The 14,533-nt window shown below is 43.5% G+C and overlaps 1 protein-coding gene across 1 annotated transcript in view; it reads left to right on the forward strand.

Annotated features, from left to right (window-relative positions):
* Positions 1 to 14,533, forward strand: part of PHF20L1 (PHD finger protein 20 like 1) — a 2,880,694-nt gene that overhangs the window by 2,125,983 nt on the left and 740,178 nt on the right. The window contains exon 13 of the mRNA XM_044066227.1: positions 2,735 to 3,022. Within this exon, the coding sequence (XP_043922162.1) occupies positions 2,735 to 3,022 (288 nt within the window). The remainder of the gene's footprint in view (positions 1 to 2,734; positions 3,023 to 14,533) is intronic.

Consider the following 14,533-nt stretch of genomic DNA (forward strand, 5'->3'; position numbering starts at 1 on the left):
ATGGGCACTTCCCAGATCGTGTGTGTGGGGGGGGTCATCTGGGAAGGGCAGTTCAAGGTTTATGGCAGGACCACGAGAATAATCTGCATATAAACGTCCTAGAGATGAGAGTGGTGCTTTATGCTTTGCAGGCACTTCAGGACTCTCTCCCTCTAGGAACAATTGCAATTCGGACAGTCAACATGTTGGTCGTGTGGTATATAAACAAACAAGGAGCAACCAAATCTTACCCTCTATGTTGAGAGGCATTAAGAGTTTGGCAATGGGCGATTGCTTCTCATTGCTTTCTAATTGCAGTGCACATCCCGGGGAAATCCAGTGTGATAGTGGACAGACTCAGCAGGACTCTCCTGTTACCTCTCGAGTGGTCCCTGAACAGAGAGATTGCGGAGATGATTTTCCGCAGATGGGGCCAGCCTTGCAGCGACCTTTTCGCCACTCCCAAGAATACCAAATGCAGCAACTACTTGCCCTAATTCCCCCAAAGGGGAAGCCACCCAGGGATGCACTGGTTCACGATTGGCCCTCGGGATTACTTTACGCCTTTCCCCCCTTTCCAAAGGTGTTACAGAAAGCCAAATGGTCAAGAAGCAAAATGATCCTCATTGTTTCCCTTTCTACAAACCCACCTCTTGGAGGAACCTTGGATTCTAGATCCAATTCTGGACCTTCTGACCCACTCTTCGAGAGAGTTCCATCCGTCCATCCACACCCTCAAGTTGACAGCTTGGCTGCTCCAAGTCCACGACTAGCCAGGTGTTATTCTTTCATGCCAGCAGTAAGTCATATCCTAGGTTCTTCCCATAAACCTTCCACTAGGAAATTATACTCTTAACAAATGGAAGAGGTTTTCATGTTGGGCAGCTTAACGAAATATCGAACCTCTTACCACCTCTTTTCCAGCAAGTTTAGAGTTTCTCTCAAATCTTTTTGAAGAAGGCACTGCGGCAGTTAGTAGCAGGGTACAATTAGCTTCTATCTCCAGTTTTCTTCCAGGTGAAATGGGCGTTCCCATTATGTCTCTCAGATTATGCAAGGCCTTTCTCAAAGTTACCTTTCTACTTAGGCCCCCGATTAAGGAACCGATGACACCCTGGGATCTAAATTTGGTTCTAAATTCTTTGACTACATCTCCCTATGAACCTGCTTCTACTTGTGATCTGAAATATTTATTGTGGAAAACTCTCCTCCTTGTTGCCATTACATTGGCCAGATGAGTTTCAGAGCTGCAGGCTCTTTCAGTACGTCCGCCTTATATTGTATTTCATAAGGACAGGGTATCTCTGAGAACTAATCCCTCCTTCCTCCCAAACGTTTGTTTGGAAAGCAACATAAACCAATCCATGGAATTGCCAGTCTTTTTCTCCAGTTACACCAACCATGCAGAATATAAACTACACCAGCTTGATGTGCACAGACAGTTGCATTTCTGCTTGCATAGAACAAAAGACATTAGAAAGTCAGATCAACTTTTTGTGTCCTTTTCTAAGAAGAAGACAGGATTACCAGTCTCAAAGGTGACCTTGTCTAAATGGCTTACGGATTGTATCATCCTTTCATACCAAAAGAATGACATACAGTTGCCAGGGAAGATAAAAGGTTACTCCACTAGGTCAGTCTCAACTTCATTTGCCTTTCAAGCAAGGTTTCTTCTAGATTCGATTTGTGCAGCTGCTACATGGGCGAAACCTCTCACCTTTATCACTCATTACAAAGTGGACTTGGCCTCCCGGAACAGGGCTTCCTTTGGATCCATGGTACTGAAAAGTCTTTTTTTCTGAGCCACCTTAGGGTTTAGGTGCTAGGGACGCTATCCCAACCAGCAAGAATTACAGCAAGATAGGACTACATAACATCTAGAAGTTATGTACTTACCATAACATTCCATGTTTGTAATCCATCTCGCCTATATTCTTGCATCCCACCCTCCTTCACCCTCCCATTCCTGGAGGAGCTGGTGGACAAAATTATCTGCCTGCAGAGATATGGTGACTTTCAGCCTCTTCCTTGACTGAATTATAGTGATTTGTAAATATGTATACTATATTTTTATGTTTATATACATATAGAAGGTAAGATGCTTCTTGCTTGCAGACAAGATCTGGGGATGTAGCCGGGGGCATCATGAGATAGGGATTAGCCTTGAGCCACTGAAAGCTCTCGAGCTTTAGTATTTGGCCGAGTCGGAGCCGAGGATTGGCTCTGAACCCAACCAACCAGCAAGAATATGGGCGATATGGACTACAAACATGGAATGTTATGGTAAGTACATAACTTCTAGGTATACATAATGTTTGTCTTCTCAATAGAGCATGTTACAAGCTGCACTTTTTTCTGCCTCATTAAAAGCTTTTAATTGTTCTCATTTTTGCATTGTTTGCACATCCTGTATGCCAAGAGGAATAATTTCTAGTTCAGCTGTGACTATTATTTTAACTTTGAATACTTGATAACCCATGTAATGTAAGATTTCTGCTTCTTGAGCAAACTTTGCCATATTTTGAAGTAAGTGATGAAAAGATTATACCCATTGGTGAAGTTTGACCTTGGTGTTGCTGTCAGTAAATGCACACAGATATGTTCTGCTGTATGTCTTTTTTGACACTACTACAGTTTTGCTGCTTTTGAATGATATACATATTTCAGTATGAATGTTAGGAGAGATTTGCAGTGGTAATGACAGATGATGATATTACAGAGTTTGCATACTAATTATTTTTATTTTTCTGTCCAGTTATAAATACCAAAAAAACAGAGGACTTCACTTTCACCAAAGAAACTGTCATAGATCTGGATCACAACAAATTTAAATGTAAAGTTCCAGGGTGCTTAAAGGCCTTCCGCAAAGCTAAACTGCTTGATTATCACCTGAAGTATTACCACAGTACTAACAAAGAAACTGAACTAGAAACTGGTTCTGCTGGCAGTGCTGTACAGTCACATGCTACCTCTATTACTGTGCCAACATCAACACCTGAAACCCAAGATTCAAAGAGACTGCGCACTGTATCAGGCTCTTCCTGTAAGTACAGCTGAAATTCAACAAATTTTCAGAATTTTGGTCATTGATAAGGTGATAAAATATATTTTTGTGTACATTTACCAAACTTCCTTTTTTATAAAGCTGATAAAGAATATTTAACACCATAAGCAGTATTTTCTAGTAAGCCATTTCTGTCTCCATGATGCTGAAAATTGCATGCCACAAGTAGAACTTATGTTAAAAGCAGAATTTTTGCAGCATAAATTTGCAGTCTCCATTTTGGCGGCCTGAGCAGTAACTTGATTACATTGCTCCAGAAAGTTTGACTATTTGTAGTACAGCAATTCATAAACAACTTTAAGTAGAAAAGAATTAGTAAATAAAAAAAGGCATATATCCTGGTGAATCAGGACAGATGCTGAAAATTTGTTATGAGAGATGTCTACTTCTAATAATTGAAAGACTACTTCTCTGAAACTGAATTTACCGAAACAACAACCCTAAACTGTAAATACAACAAACAATCACACTACCAAATTTTTTAACAGGGAATTTATGCAGTTGGCCATCATTCAATGTAGAAGCACGCCATAGTATGTCAAACCCACCCAGATGGGGGGGCTACGCAACCCACTCCCCACAATGTGGGGAGCTGTGCCCCCCACATTGCCAACTAAATATACCAACTCTGGGGTCACACTACATAGGGGAAAAGGGCAGATTTCCCAATGTTGGCCAAGTGCATATGTTCCCCGTTAAAACAATTCAGTGTGTAAATGTTCGGAGTATTCAAAGTTCGGTGTTGTCGGTAAATTCACTTTTGGGTAAGTGGTCTTTCGATGATTAGAAGTAGAACCGAGAGATGATCTGAAATGTAATAATGCAGCAAGATACTGTGATGTAAAAAAGATGAACACTGAGTCTGGAAGTAGTGTGGTGGCTAGAAAGTTGAGTATATATATGCTTGGATGAAGGGTCTACTGTTACAGTAGGACACTGAAACAGTTGGTTTGCTAGAAGTTGAAAATTTCTAGGAAAGTCATTGTATAGTTTGGGAATGAGAATGGATGAGTTTCATTAAATAACAGTCAGCCAGGTCAGTTGTTTACACATTAATCTTTATTATTTACTTCTTCGTCAGTCTTACAGTCAGTAGCTACTACTGTAAGCATGGAACAGCCCTGAAAGTAGCATTATTATCTAGCTGAGGGTGAGTCACTGGAACACTTCAGTCATAATACTGGCTTGCTCTATTCTTTTGGCATAGTCCTGGCAGGTTTGCCCCAGCAGTGATCATTGCGTAGGCTACTTGGTTGTTTCTAGACAGCGGTGTATATAGGAGGGATGTGAGGCCATCAAAAATGCCACATTGGTCAATACTTTTTTTCAGTTGTTCTTGCCAAGACTTAAAGTTGCTTGGCTTGTAAAGTTAGCAGTTGCTGTTTTTTTTCCTTCTCACAGCTCACCATCAGTTGCCACCAGCTAATCTTCTTATTCACTAGGTCTAATGGATCTGGTTTAGCCTCCCTCAGGTTCAACCCGACCTCTCTCTCAGGCTGGAGAGCGAAAGATGACACTGATGCAGTGTCATACTACTGCCAAGGAGTGTACCTTAATTCCTTGCATCCTGTAGCAGCATTGCAAGCCAAGCTTTGCAGTTACTGTCTTCAGGATGCGCGTGTTAGCTCATGTGGATCATGTGGATGAACAACTTTCTGACTTAGTTGGACACCACTTATATGACACTGAGTTTCCCAGGGTCATAATAATGCTTTACTGCAGTGTGAGCCAAGGCTGATTTCCTCTCTTTAGGATGGGCAAGCTGACATCCCTGCTTACTCCCATCCTCCCCCTGCAGTACATCCAGCATCCTTGTCACTAATTGAATAAAGGTTGACTGGGGTGCAGCAAGGGTTTTACCACTCTGTGCCACTGGGTGTTTAATTATTAACTGCTTTTAGGAAAAAATCTGTGACAATGAGAGATCCAGTTCTTTATTTTTAACAAAACTGAAGCATTGTAGGCATTCCTGACAAACATTCAAAGTTCATTCATAAATATTTTTGTCTGTCTTTGAAATTCACTAACTGTAGATGTCAGAGGCTTGCACTACCAAGTAATAAGAGCACTAGGCAGGTCAAACCTCTAAAGCTGAAGAAAACTTACAGAAAACATTATACCCTGCCACTACAGATGCAGCCCAATCATTAGACTAAACAGTAAATATACAAATTGGCACATAGATCAGGTAGCTACATAGTAAAATGAGTTGTTATTAGCACTTTGCCATTTTTTTCCAGCATTGTTTCATCTAATCATAAAAATCACACATAGACTATTCTAAGATCCATTTAAGTTAAAACTACCAGTGGAAAATGTCACACAATCGAATTTGATTCAGAAGTTACTTTGTGGTTTTACGGTAGCCAGTTATATTTAATTTCTTATTTTACCTATTGTGTTTCCTTTCAGCCTTTAATTGAATTATTTTCTTTTCTTTTATAGCATTTTTAATTTTACACTTAGCATTATTGGGGAAGCCCAAGCCCAGTTTGCTTGACCCTAGTCAGAAATCGCACTTTAACTGGTAATTTGTGGTATTTTGATGGCTGCCTGAACAGCCTGCAGGCATGCATGACTTGCAGCATGCAGTTTAATAAACATGCAGTGATGCAGAGATCTTTTAAAACATTTGTAGGAGGTTATATTTAGTACACAAACCGATGTTTAAATGTTCATCATAGGATCAGTGTGTTATACTGGCTTAAGCTGTTTGGGTTATATTCTGCCATGGGTATGACCAACTTGGATATAACTAACTGTCCAATTTTGTAAAGCTTGAAGGGCACCTTCTACATACTCAGAGCTCCAAAAACATTCAGAGCTTTCTTGCTGACAAAAGTGCTCTCCTTTTGTGGGATTTGTGGAGCTGACAGTCAGTGGGCATTCCTTCAGGGCTGGGCAGATAAGTTTCCTTCGGGGAAAAAAACATCCAGAATTCCTTTTCCTGAAGAAGAAAACACGTGTTTCTCTGTCAAATTGTATTTACCTTTAACTATGAAATGTTGCATTTCGGACTGTCTTTTTGTGTAAAGTGATGTTTCTTCAGTTGAGAATGCCTGTTTGAAAAAAGTGGGCAAATACTTTTTGACTATTTTTTTCCTGCATTGCTATGTGGAACAGTTGTTTTTGAGGACAGTCTTTAAAAAGGTTTACCTCAAAACTTGATGTTGGTGGTCACTTGTTTTACCAACTTGCACAGGCTCTGCTTACTGCCTTGCTGGTACTGTTTTCAGCTGAACCATGCAGCAGATGTCGATGATCTCAGTTCTTTCTTCCCCTATCTTCAAGAAGTATATTTCTTGGATGTCTTGGGTGTATCCAGCTCTTTCACCACGTCAGCCAGTGATAAGTAACTGTGATATGGCTAAACTCAGTTCCTCGGACTGCTAATCATCGTTTCTTAGTCCCGCTGATCTAATGCTTAGAGCCACTAACAACCAAGAGTTAGTCACATTCTGTGTCTGTTAGTCCTTACCTGGTAAGGGTGAACCACTTCTATCAATCTCTAGGGAAGTAGTGGATAAAGATTGACTGCTTAGCAGAATTAGGTGCTTGTTTCCTGGTGTAGTACTGTTGTCATGGTTCAGTCTTTTTACATTGAGTTTCCCAGGAAAACAAAACCAGTGAGGTATGTGACTTTTCCTGTTTCTTTTCTCTCCACCTTTTGAACAGAGAAGACTTGCTGGGATTACTAAAGGGATTGCGTCTAGGTTTAAATATTTTATTTATCCCCCGATTGTTAATAGGGAAGGAAAACAATTTCCCTCTATTCTGTCACTCATTCCCAGTCAGAGCAGCTGGGAACTGAAAGAGGAGTGTCTTCAGTATTTCTCTTTAAGATGAATATTGTTTCTTAAGCAAGATTTTCTTCAGATTTCCCTTCAGTATAATTGTTTTCTGCAAAATGAACATTTTGTTTCAGTGGGAACAGATTTATTGTGAAACCCTTGTCTGCCAGCACACGTTTTATAACTTGTTACAACTAGATTTCCTCAACCTGCAGCTGTCCCTCCTGTCTTATCATGTCTAGGGGATGTTTTCTTAGGAGCTGCTTATATGCCTGAAAGTCATCTACATGCCTGTAAAACATCTGTTAGGTTATACATAGTACCCGTGACACTTAAATAGCCTTTTTCTTATTCCCACATCTAATCCTGTATTTGTTTCCTTATCAAAGTCATCTCCTGCTGATTATTTTGGTGAATACTATTCCATTTTCCCTTTCAGGATGGGAAAGCATTTGATAGGTTTGGAAATAAAGTTATTTTCTTCTGCTGTTTTATCCTTCAAAAGATGGAATTTGTCAACCTTGTATATTAAAAATATTTTTTCAGGAATCTCTGGAGAATATAAAGTTTACCGTTAACCTTCATTTTTTTAGATGTTAAATTTTTGTTGAACATCTTATTGTGTCTGTTTCTCATGTAACCTAACACTAAGTGCTCTTATGACTTTGCAAATGCTGTATCCAGAGCTGCAGCTTCTGTGTTAGTTTTGAAAAAGTATTGCTTGGTTATATTCTCAAGCTTTTCCATAATATGTTAAAGTTGTTCTGTTTGGCCTCTCTACTGCTGCAATCCTAAACATTTGATCAGATATTGTTAACCCTCGTTCATTCCTTATGCATGGGTATCAGTTCTGAGCTCGGAACCGAGCCGGCCAATGTGAAGTTGTTCTATCTCGCCGTTTTGTTCTTACACGTGGGTTGGAGCCGATCCCTCGGCTCCGAATCGGCCGCTTTTCAAGCTCAGACTCTCAGAGAAGCTCGAGACCTAGTGTATATCCCATGATGCTCTACTGTACATCACCAGATCTAGTTTGCCGCTGCAACGGATGAACAGCACGTCGAAGTTGGCTCGGGCCAGTGACTTAAAATTTTTTCTATTATTATTAGTATTTCAGCTAATTTTTTGAGAATTATATGTATACTTGTGTGATAATAGGATAGTGTTGGGATTTTAGTCTTGATTAATTAATAGGACTTTTAAATAGTTCTTTTTCAGGGCTTAGGCCTTCCTTTTTGGGCGTGACAGGGCTCTGTCAGCTGCTGTGTGTGTGTTCTGTTTCTTATGTATATATATATATATATATATATATGTATGTGTATATATATATATATATATATATATATATATATATATATATATATATATATATATCCAGTGTGGTTTAGTACTGTGTTTAGATATATACATATTTACATATAGAACTTGTTGTGTTACTTAGAGTTAAAAGATGTCAGAAAAGCAGAAATCAGGATGTAAAAGGTGTGAGTGCGGTCAAAAAATGTCTGTTACAGACAACCACTCCACCTGCGTGTACTGTTTGGGCTCTGTACACCTACAAGAGGTGTGCTCTATCTGCCATTCCTTTAGCGCCAGGGTTCTCCTGGAAAGGCGAAGGAAACTGGTAGAGGACTCCTGAAGCCTGATTTTCAGGCTTCTTTAGATAAGGCTGATACTTCTTCCAAGGCTTCGAAGGGGTCGAAGTCTTCCAAAGGATCCTCAGAGCCCAAGTCTTCAGCTCCGAGTTCCTCAGGTATGGTCCGTGCATCGGCTCCACAGTCCTTGGAACCGTGCGTCGAGTCCTTACCTCGGGGCCCAGTTGTGGAACCGATATTGGAGGCTGCTCCGTCTCCAATCCTTCAATCGGTTCCATCTTCGGCCCCTTCGACCCATCCCTCGACACATTCATCGAGGCTTTCCGATGTGGATCTGGACCGAGTGGTTAAGAGGCTCTTAGCATTTTGTCTAGGGCTGGGTTCTCTATCTGCTTCAAGCCATTCGGCTTCGAAACCTGAAATCCCTTCCATGGCTTCTCCACCGAAGCCAGTCGAGCTTTCGGAGCCTGGGCAGACAGAACCGATATTGGTAGAACCCTTGGAGCCGAGGTTCGATCCACCTCCCTCGGCTCCATCGACCTTGATCTCCTCGGTCCCAACCGGGGAATCTCGGTGCCGACAGTCCCTCGCTGACTCTGGGGTGGAGAGTCGAACTGATACTTCGGTGCCGACTCTTCCACTTGGTGCTTCGGCGCAGGTGGCCTCGGCTCCATCCTCTGGATTAGAGCAGAGGGTATCAGTCCGGGAGGAGCAGCCGGTCTCTTCAGAGCCGAGTGACTTCTCGGACCGGGATTCTGGTGCCTTCGATGCCATGAGGAAGGTCATGGCTGCCAAGACCACTACCTCCTCGGATCTGTCCTCCACTCCCCCTAAAGGGCCTCTTTCTACCTCTTCCCCACAGATCCCCACAAAATGTCGAGCTCCAGGGCCTCAGGTATCCCCATTGGGTGGCCTGTCCTCTCTTGGGACTTCACCGGCCGCCCCCACCGACGAAGTACCTAGGAAGAGATTGTGCAAGAGGAGACACTTGGATTCCCCACAGTAATCCCTGACATCGGATATTGACTTGGGGGATTCAGAAGGGTCCCCACGATCCCCCTCAGAGGATGTCTCATTCGCAGACATATTGGAAATCTTAAGGCAGAGGGGTGATTGGCAGTCCCTTGCCCCTTCTGAGGATGAGTCGGTTCTCCTGAAGGCTTTTGGATCTCAACCATCCACCTCCTGGGTTACTTCGCCCCTCGATGAACCGATGGAGCTGGTTGCTCGTAGGGCGTGGGAGTCCTCTGACTCAGTGGAACCGGTCCCTTGGAGGCTCAACAAATTTATTACTTCCCCCACTGACAAGGCCTTTCTTACAAAGGGAGTCCCAGTTGATGCCATGGTGGTGGCGGTGGCCACCAAGAAAGACGTCGGAAACCTCTTCTGCTGTCCATCCTCCTAATAGGGATTCTAGGATGATGGACAAATATGGGAAATGCATATTTAGTTCTGTGGCATTTTCCATGAGGTCGCTTAACTAGCTGACACATTTTACTCGCCTTCAACGAGATCTCCTAAAGGAGCTGGGAGATACTCTCCAGGGTAACACAGCTGATGCAGTCTCTGAAAAGGTGACTGCACAACTCAACACCCTTAATTCAATAGTAAACTCATCCATGCGACTCATTTTGTATGCTGCCGATTGATCGAGTAGGGCGGCAGGCTCAGCGATAGCTCTTCGGAGACGGTCCTGGATGTGCCTTTGCTCCTTTGTGGAAGCCTTTAAGTCTTCTTTTGTCAACACCCCATTCGACGTGTCCGCCTTGTTCGGACCCAAAGTTAATGAGACACTTACTAGGTGTGAACAAGAAGGGAAGACTCTGTCTGCTGTAGGAGTCCGTTTTTCCACTCCAACTAGACCGTACACCAAAGGGCAGCGAAGTGGGAAAATGTGGTTCCGAAAACCTGAAGGAGCCTTCCAAAACACACCTACTAATACCCCCTATAGAGGCAGAGGAGGGGGCAAAAATGGAAGACGCCGTCCAAATGGCAGAGGTGGTCCGCAAAACCAGAGTGACAGGGATCACTTCTCTGGTAAGCCCTATCAGCGTTCCTGAAAGGAAGCCCAGCTGTCCTACTCTGGAGGCAGTCGGGGGTCGCTTGGCTTTATACCCAAACACCTGGCTAAACATTACAATGGATTCTTGGGTAAAAAGCGTCATTGCCAGAGGTTATTACATTCCCTTTACAAAACCCCCACCCGTATGTACAAGAATTCCAGACGTTCCACCCAGTCTGAGAAAACTAGCATCTATAGAAATCCAAAACCTGCTAGACAAAAGAGTCATCCAGCCAGTCCCGGCGGACCAAATAGGATCCGGAACTTACTCGAGGTTCTTTTTAGTTCCAAAGAAAACAGGGGATTGGAGGCCTATAATAGACCTCAGCAAACTCAACACCTTCATCAAGAAGGAAAAGTTCTGGATGGTCATGCTGCAGTCTATTCTCCCGTTCTTATCAACGGGCGATTGGATGTGCTCTATAGATCTCAAGGATGCTTACTACCACATCAAAATGGACAGATCATCCAGAGATCACTTGCATTTCTGGCTGGGAGCCAGTCATTACTAATTCAGAGCCCTGCCCTTTGGCCTCACCACAGCCCCCAGGGTGTTCACCAAATGTATGACAGTGGTCATGGCTCACCTGAGATGGTTGGGATTCAGAGTGTTTCCATATCTGGACAACTGGCTCCTCACTGCCACCTCCAGGCATCAACTAATCCAAACAAGAGACTACACCATAGACCTTTGTTCCCAGTTGGGCATAGCCATAAACTTCGAAAAATCTGCGTTATCGCCCTCGCAGCATATTACATTTATAGGGGCAGAACTGGACACCGTCAACGCATGGATCAGGTTGCCCCAGTCAAGAATCGTAACTCTAAAAAATCAATTATCCAGTCTTTTAGCCCACAACAAAGCTCCAGCGTCCCAGATACTACAGCTCTTAGAAACTATGGCATCCACATTGATAGCAGTTCCGTTAGGCCGCATGCACATGTGAATACTCCAGTGGTTACTCTTCTCGCAGTGGTCTTACCAACAACTGCCCATGTCTCACGAGATCCGGTTAACCAGTCTTTGCAAGAAGGATCTCAGTTGGTGGTTGAACAGCAACCAAGTGATAATCGGACATCCATTCATTCTTCCCCAACCCACAGCCACAGTGACCACGGATGCTTCCCTGACAGGGTGGGGGGGGGGGCTATTTCAGGGAAAGATGGTCCAAGGCACTTGGTCAATCATGGAAACACACTTGCATATAAATGTCCTAGAGCTGAGAGCAGCGTTCCTAGCATTGCAACATTTTCACGAGACTCTTCCTCCAGGCACAGTTGCTATCCAGACAGACAACATGTCTGTTGTCTGGTACATCAACAGACAAGGGGGAACCAGATCGTACCCTTTATGCCGGGAGGCCCTAAGGATATGGCAATGGGCTGTATCCATCAGACGCTTTCTGATAGCAATGCACATCCCGGGGTCATCCAACGTGATAGCGGACAAACTAAGTAGAGCCATGCTGTTGCCCCACGAGTGGTCTCTCAAACAACAGGTGGCGGAAAACATTTTCCACAGATGGGGCCAGCCTTGCTGCGACCTGTTTGCATCTCCGATGAATGCCAAATGCAGCAGCTACTTTGCCCTTTATCCCCCACCGGGGAACGAACCCAGGGACGCGCTCGTACACGATTGGCCCCTGGCACCCTCCTATATGCCTTTCTGCCAGTACCTCTAATTCCCAAATTCATGCAGAAAGCCAAAAGTCTGGGAAGGACTGTGATCTTGATAGCCCCGTCTTGGCCTCGACAGATTTGGTTTCCCTTCCTGTGGAAGTATCAACTGGAAGAACCATGGATCCTGGACCCAGTGCCGGATCTTCTGACTCATTCGTCGGGAGTTCTCCATCCCTCTCTCACTTCCCTAAAACTGACAGCTTGGCTGCTCTGATTCCCACATTAGCCACGTCACAAGATTTGTCTGCTGTGGTCCAACACATTATAGTTTCCTCTCATAAACTATCCACCAGGAAACTATATAATAGCAAATGGAAACGATTTGTTCACTGGGCTTCTCAACACGACACTGACCCTTATGTAGCACCTGTCCATACCATCTTAGAGTTCTTGTCTTCCTTGTTCCATGATGGCGCGGCAGCTGCCACCATTAGAGTTCAATTGGCTGCTATCTCAAACTTCCATGTAGGCTTTAACGGCTCCAACATCATGTCGTATAGACTATGTAAAGCATTCTTAAAAGGAACCCACCATCTCAGGCCACCTATTAGGCATCCTGTCTACCCCTGGAATTTGAATCTGGTTTTATCCCAACTGATGCTCGCGCCCTTTGAACCTGCTTCATCTTGCCATTTAAAGTTTTTGTCTTGGAAAATTTTATTCCTGGTAGCCATTACATCTACACATAGGGTCTCCGAACTTCAAGCCTTGTCCTCCAAACCCCCATACTTGATATTTCACCCTGATAGGGTATCCCTCAGGACTAATCCTACCTTTCTTCCCAAGATCTCTTCAGAAAATAACTTAAATCAGTCCATTGAGCTCCCAACCTTCTTCAAACACCATACCAACAAACTGGAATATATGTTACACAAGCTTGATGTACATAGACAACTGAGGTTCTATCTAGATAGAACGAAGGATTTCAGACAAGCGGATCAACTCTTCGTTTCTTATGCAGAGAATAAGAAAGGTTTCGCAGTGTCAAAAACCACACTGTCCAAGTGGCTCTCTGCATCAGATTCATTTATGCTTCCACGAATCAACCATTAGAAACTAACATCAAAGCCCATTCTACACGAGCTGTTTCTACGTCATTGGCTCATGCAGCTCGCTTGCCTTTAGTTACCATCTGTGCAGCTGCCACGTAGTCAAAACCTCACACGTTTATTACTCATTACAAAGTGGATAGGACCCCCAGGGACAGGGCTACGTTTGGTTCCACTGTGCTCAGGAATGTTCTCCTGTGAGCCACCCAGGATTAGGGTGCTTGGGACGCTACCCACGTGTAAGAACAAAATGGTGAGATAGAACAACTTCACATAAAGAAGTTATGTCCTTACCATAACTTTCCATTGTGAGTTGTTCATCTCGCCTTTTTGTTCTTACATTCCCGCCCACCTTCCCTCTCCAGTCGAGTGAGATGGTTGCCTTGGAGGATTGGTTCAGTTGTCAGTCTGTTTCAGACATTCCTACTGTTCTTGTTTCCTTCTACTTTTATAGTTATCGAAGCATGTAGACTCCATAGTCTTATTCTTTCGGTAGGCTGTCTTGGTTGCAGCATACTAGATCTGGGGATGTACAGTAGAGCATCATGGGATATACACTAGGTCTCGAGCTTCTCTGTGAGTCTGAGCTTGAAAAGCGGCCGATTTGGAGCCGAGGGATCAGCTCCGACCCACGTGTAAGAACAAAAAGGCGAGATGAACAACTCACATGGAACGTTATGGTAAGGACATAACTTCTTTTTTTCCAAGCTCGCGTCAGCTTCAAACTCTCAAGCTATACTCTTGCCCATAATTCCCCTCTCCCTGTTACCTCAGATTTCATTTGCCGCATTGCTGTCTGGTCGTGTCAAGCTACTTCTCTTGAGCTAAGTACAGTCAATTGTTGTTTAATTGTTTTGCAAATTACTTTTCTGTCAAAAAAGTTGATATTTTATTGTCTCTTGTCCTATCGCATCTAGCGTTCATAATTTCCTCAGGTTTTTTCTGTCCTTTACTTACCCTTTTTACCGTGAGGTAAGATGTTCATCGTGTTTCACTGTTGCAGTCATTACTCTTGGGTTATCCTGCTGGCAGGCTACCCTCAGTCGGCCAGAATTCCAAAGTCTAGGTCCGGCGTCGGTTGCTGTCGCCTCTTCCTTGACATCAGTGCGCCAGGGGTATAAAAGATGCAGCTGATACCATTTTCTCCAGTCTTTCTTGCCGTGTGGTGCCCGAAGCAAAAGCAGTTCGCAAGTGCCAGTCGGCCAACTCCTGAGATTTTCAAATCCGAATTTCAGAACCGAAGACTTCATTAAAGCTAAGTATCCCGTTAGGAAAACTTTTTTCTTGCTCCAGACCGATGTCAGAAAAAGTTAACA

The sequence above is a fragment of the Protopterus annectens genome, chromosome 3.part1, assembly GCF_019279795.1.
Source record: "Protopterus annectens isolate FY-2018-M chromosome 3.part1, PAN1.0, whole genome shotgun sequence".
In the NCBI taxonomy this organism is placed as follows: Eukaryota; Metazoa; Chordata; order Ceratodontiformes; family Protopteridae; genus Protopterus; species Protopterus annectens.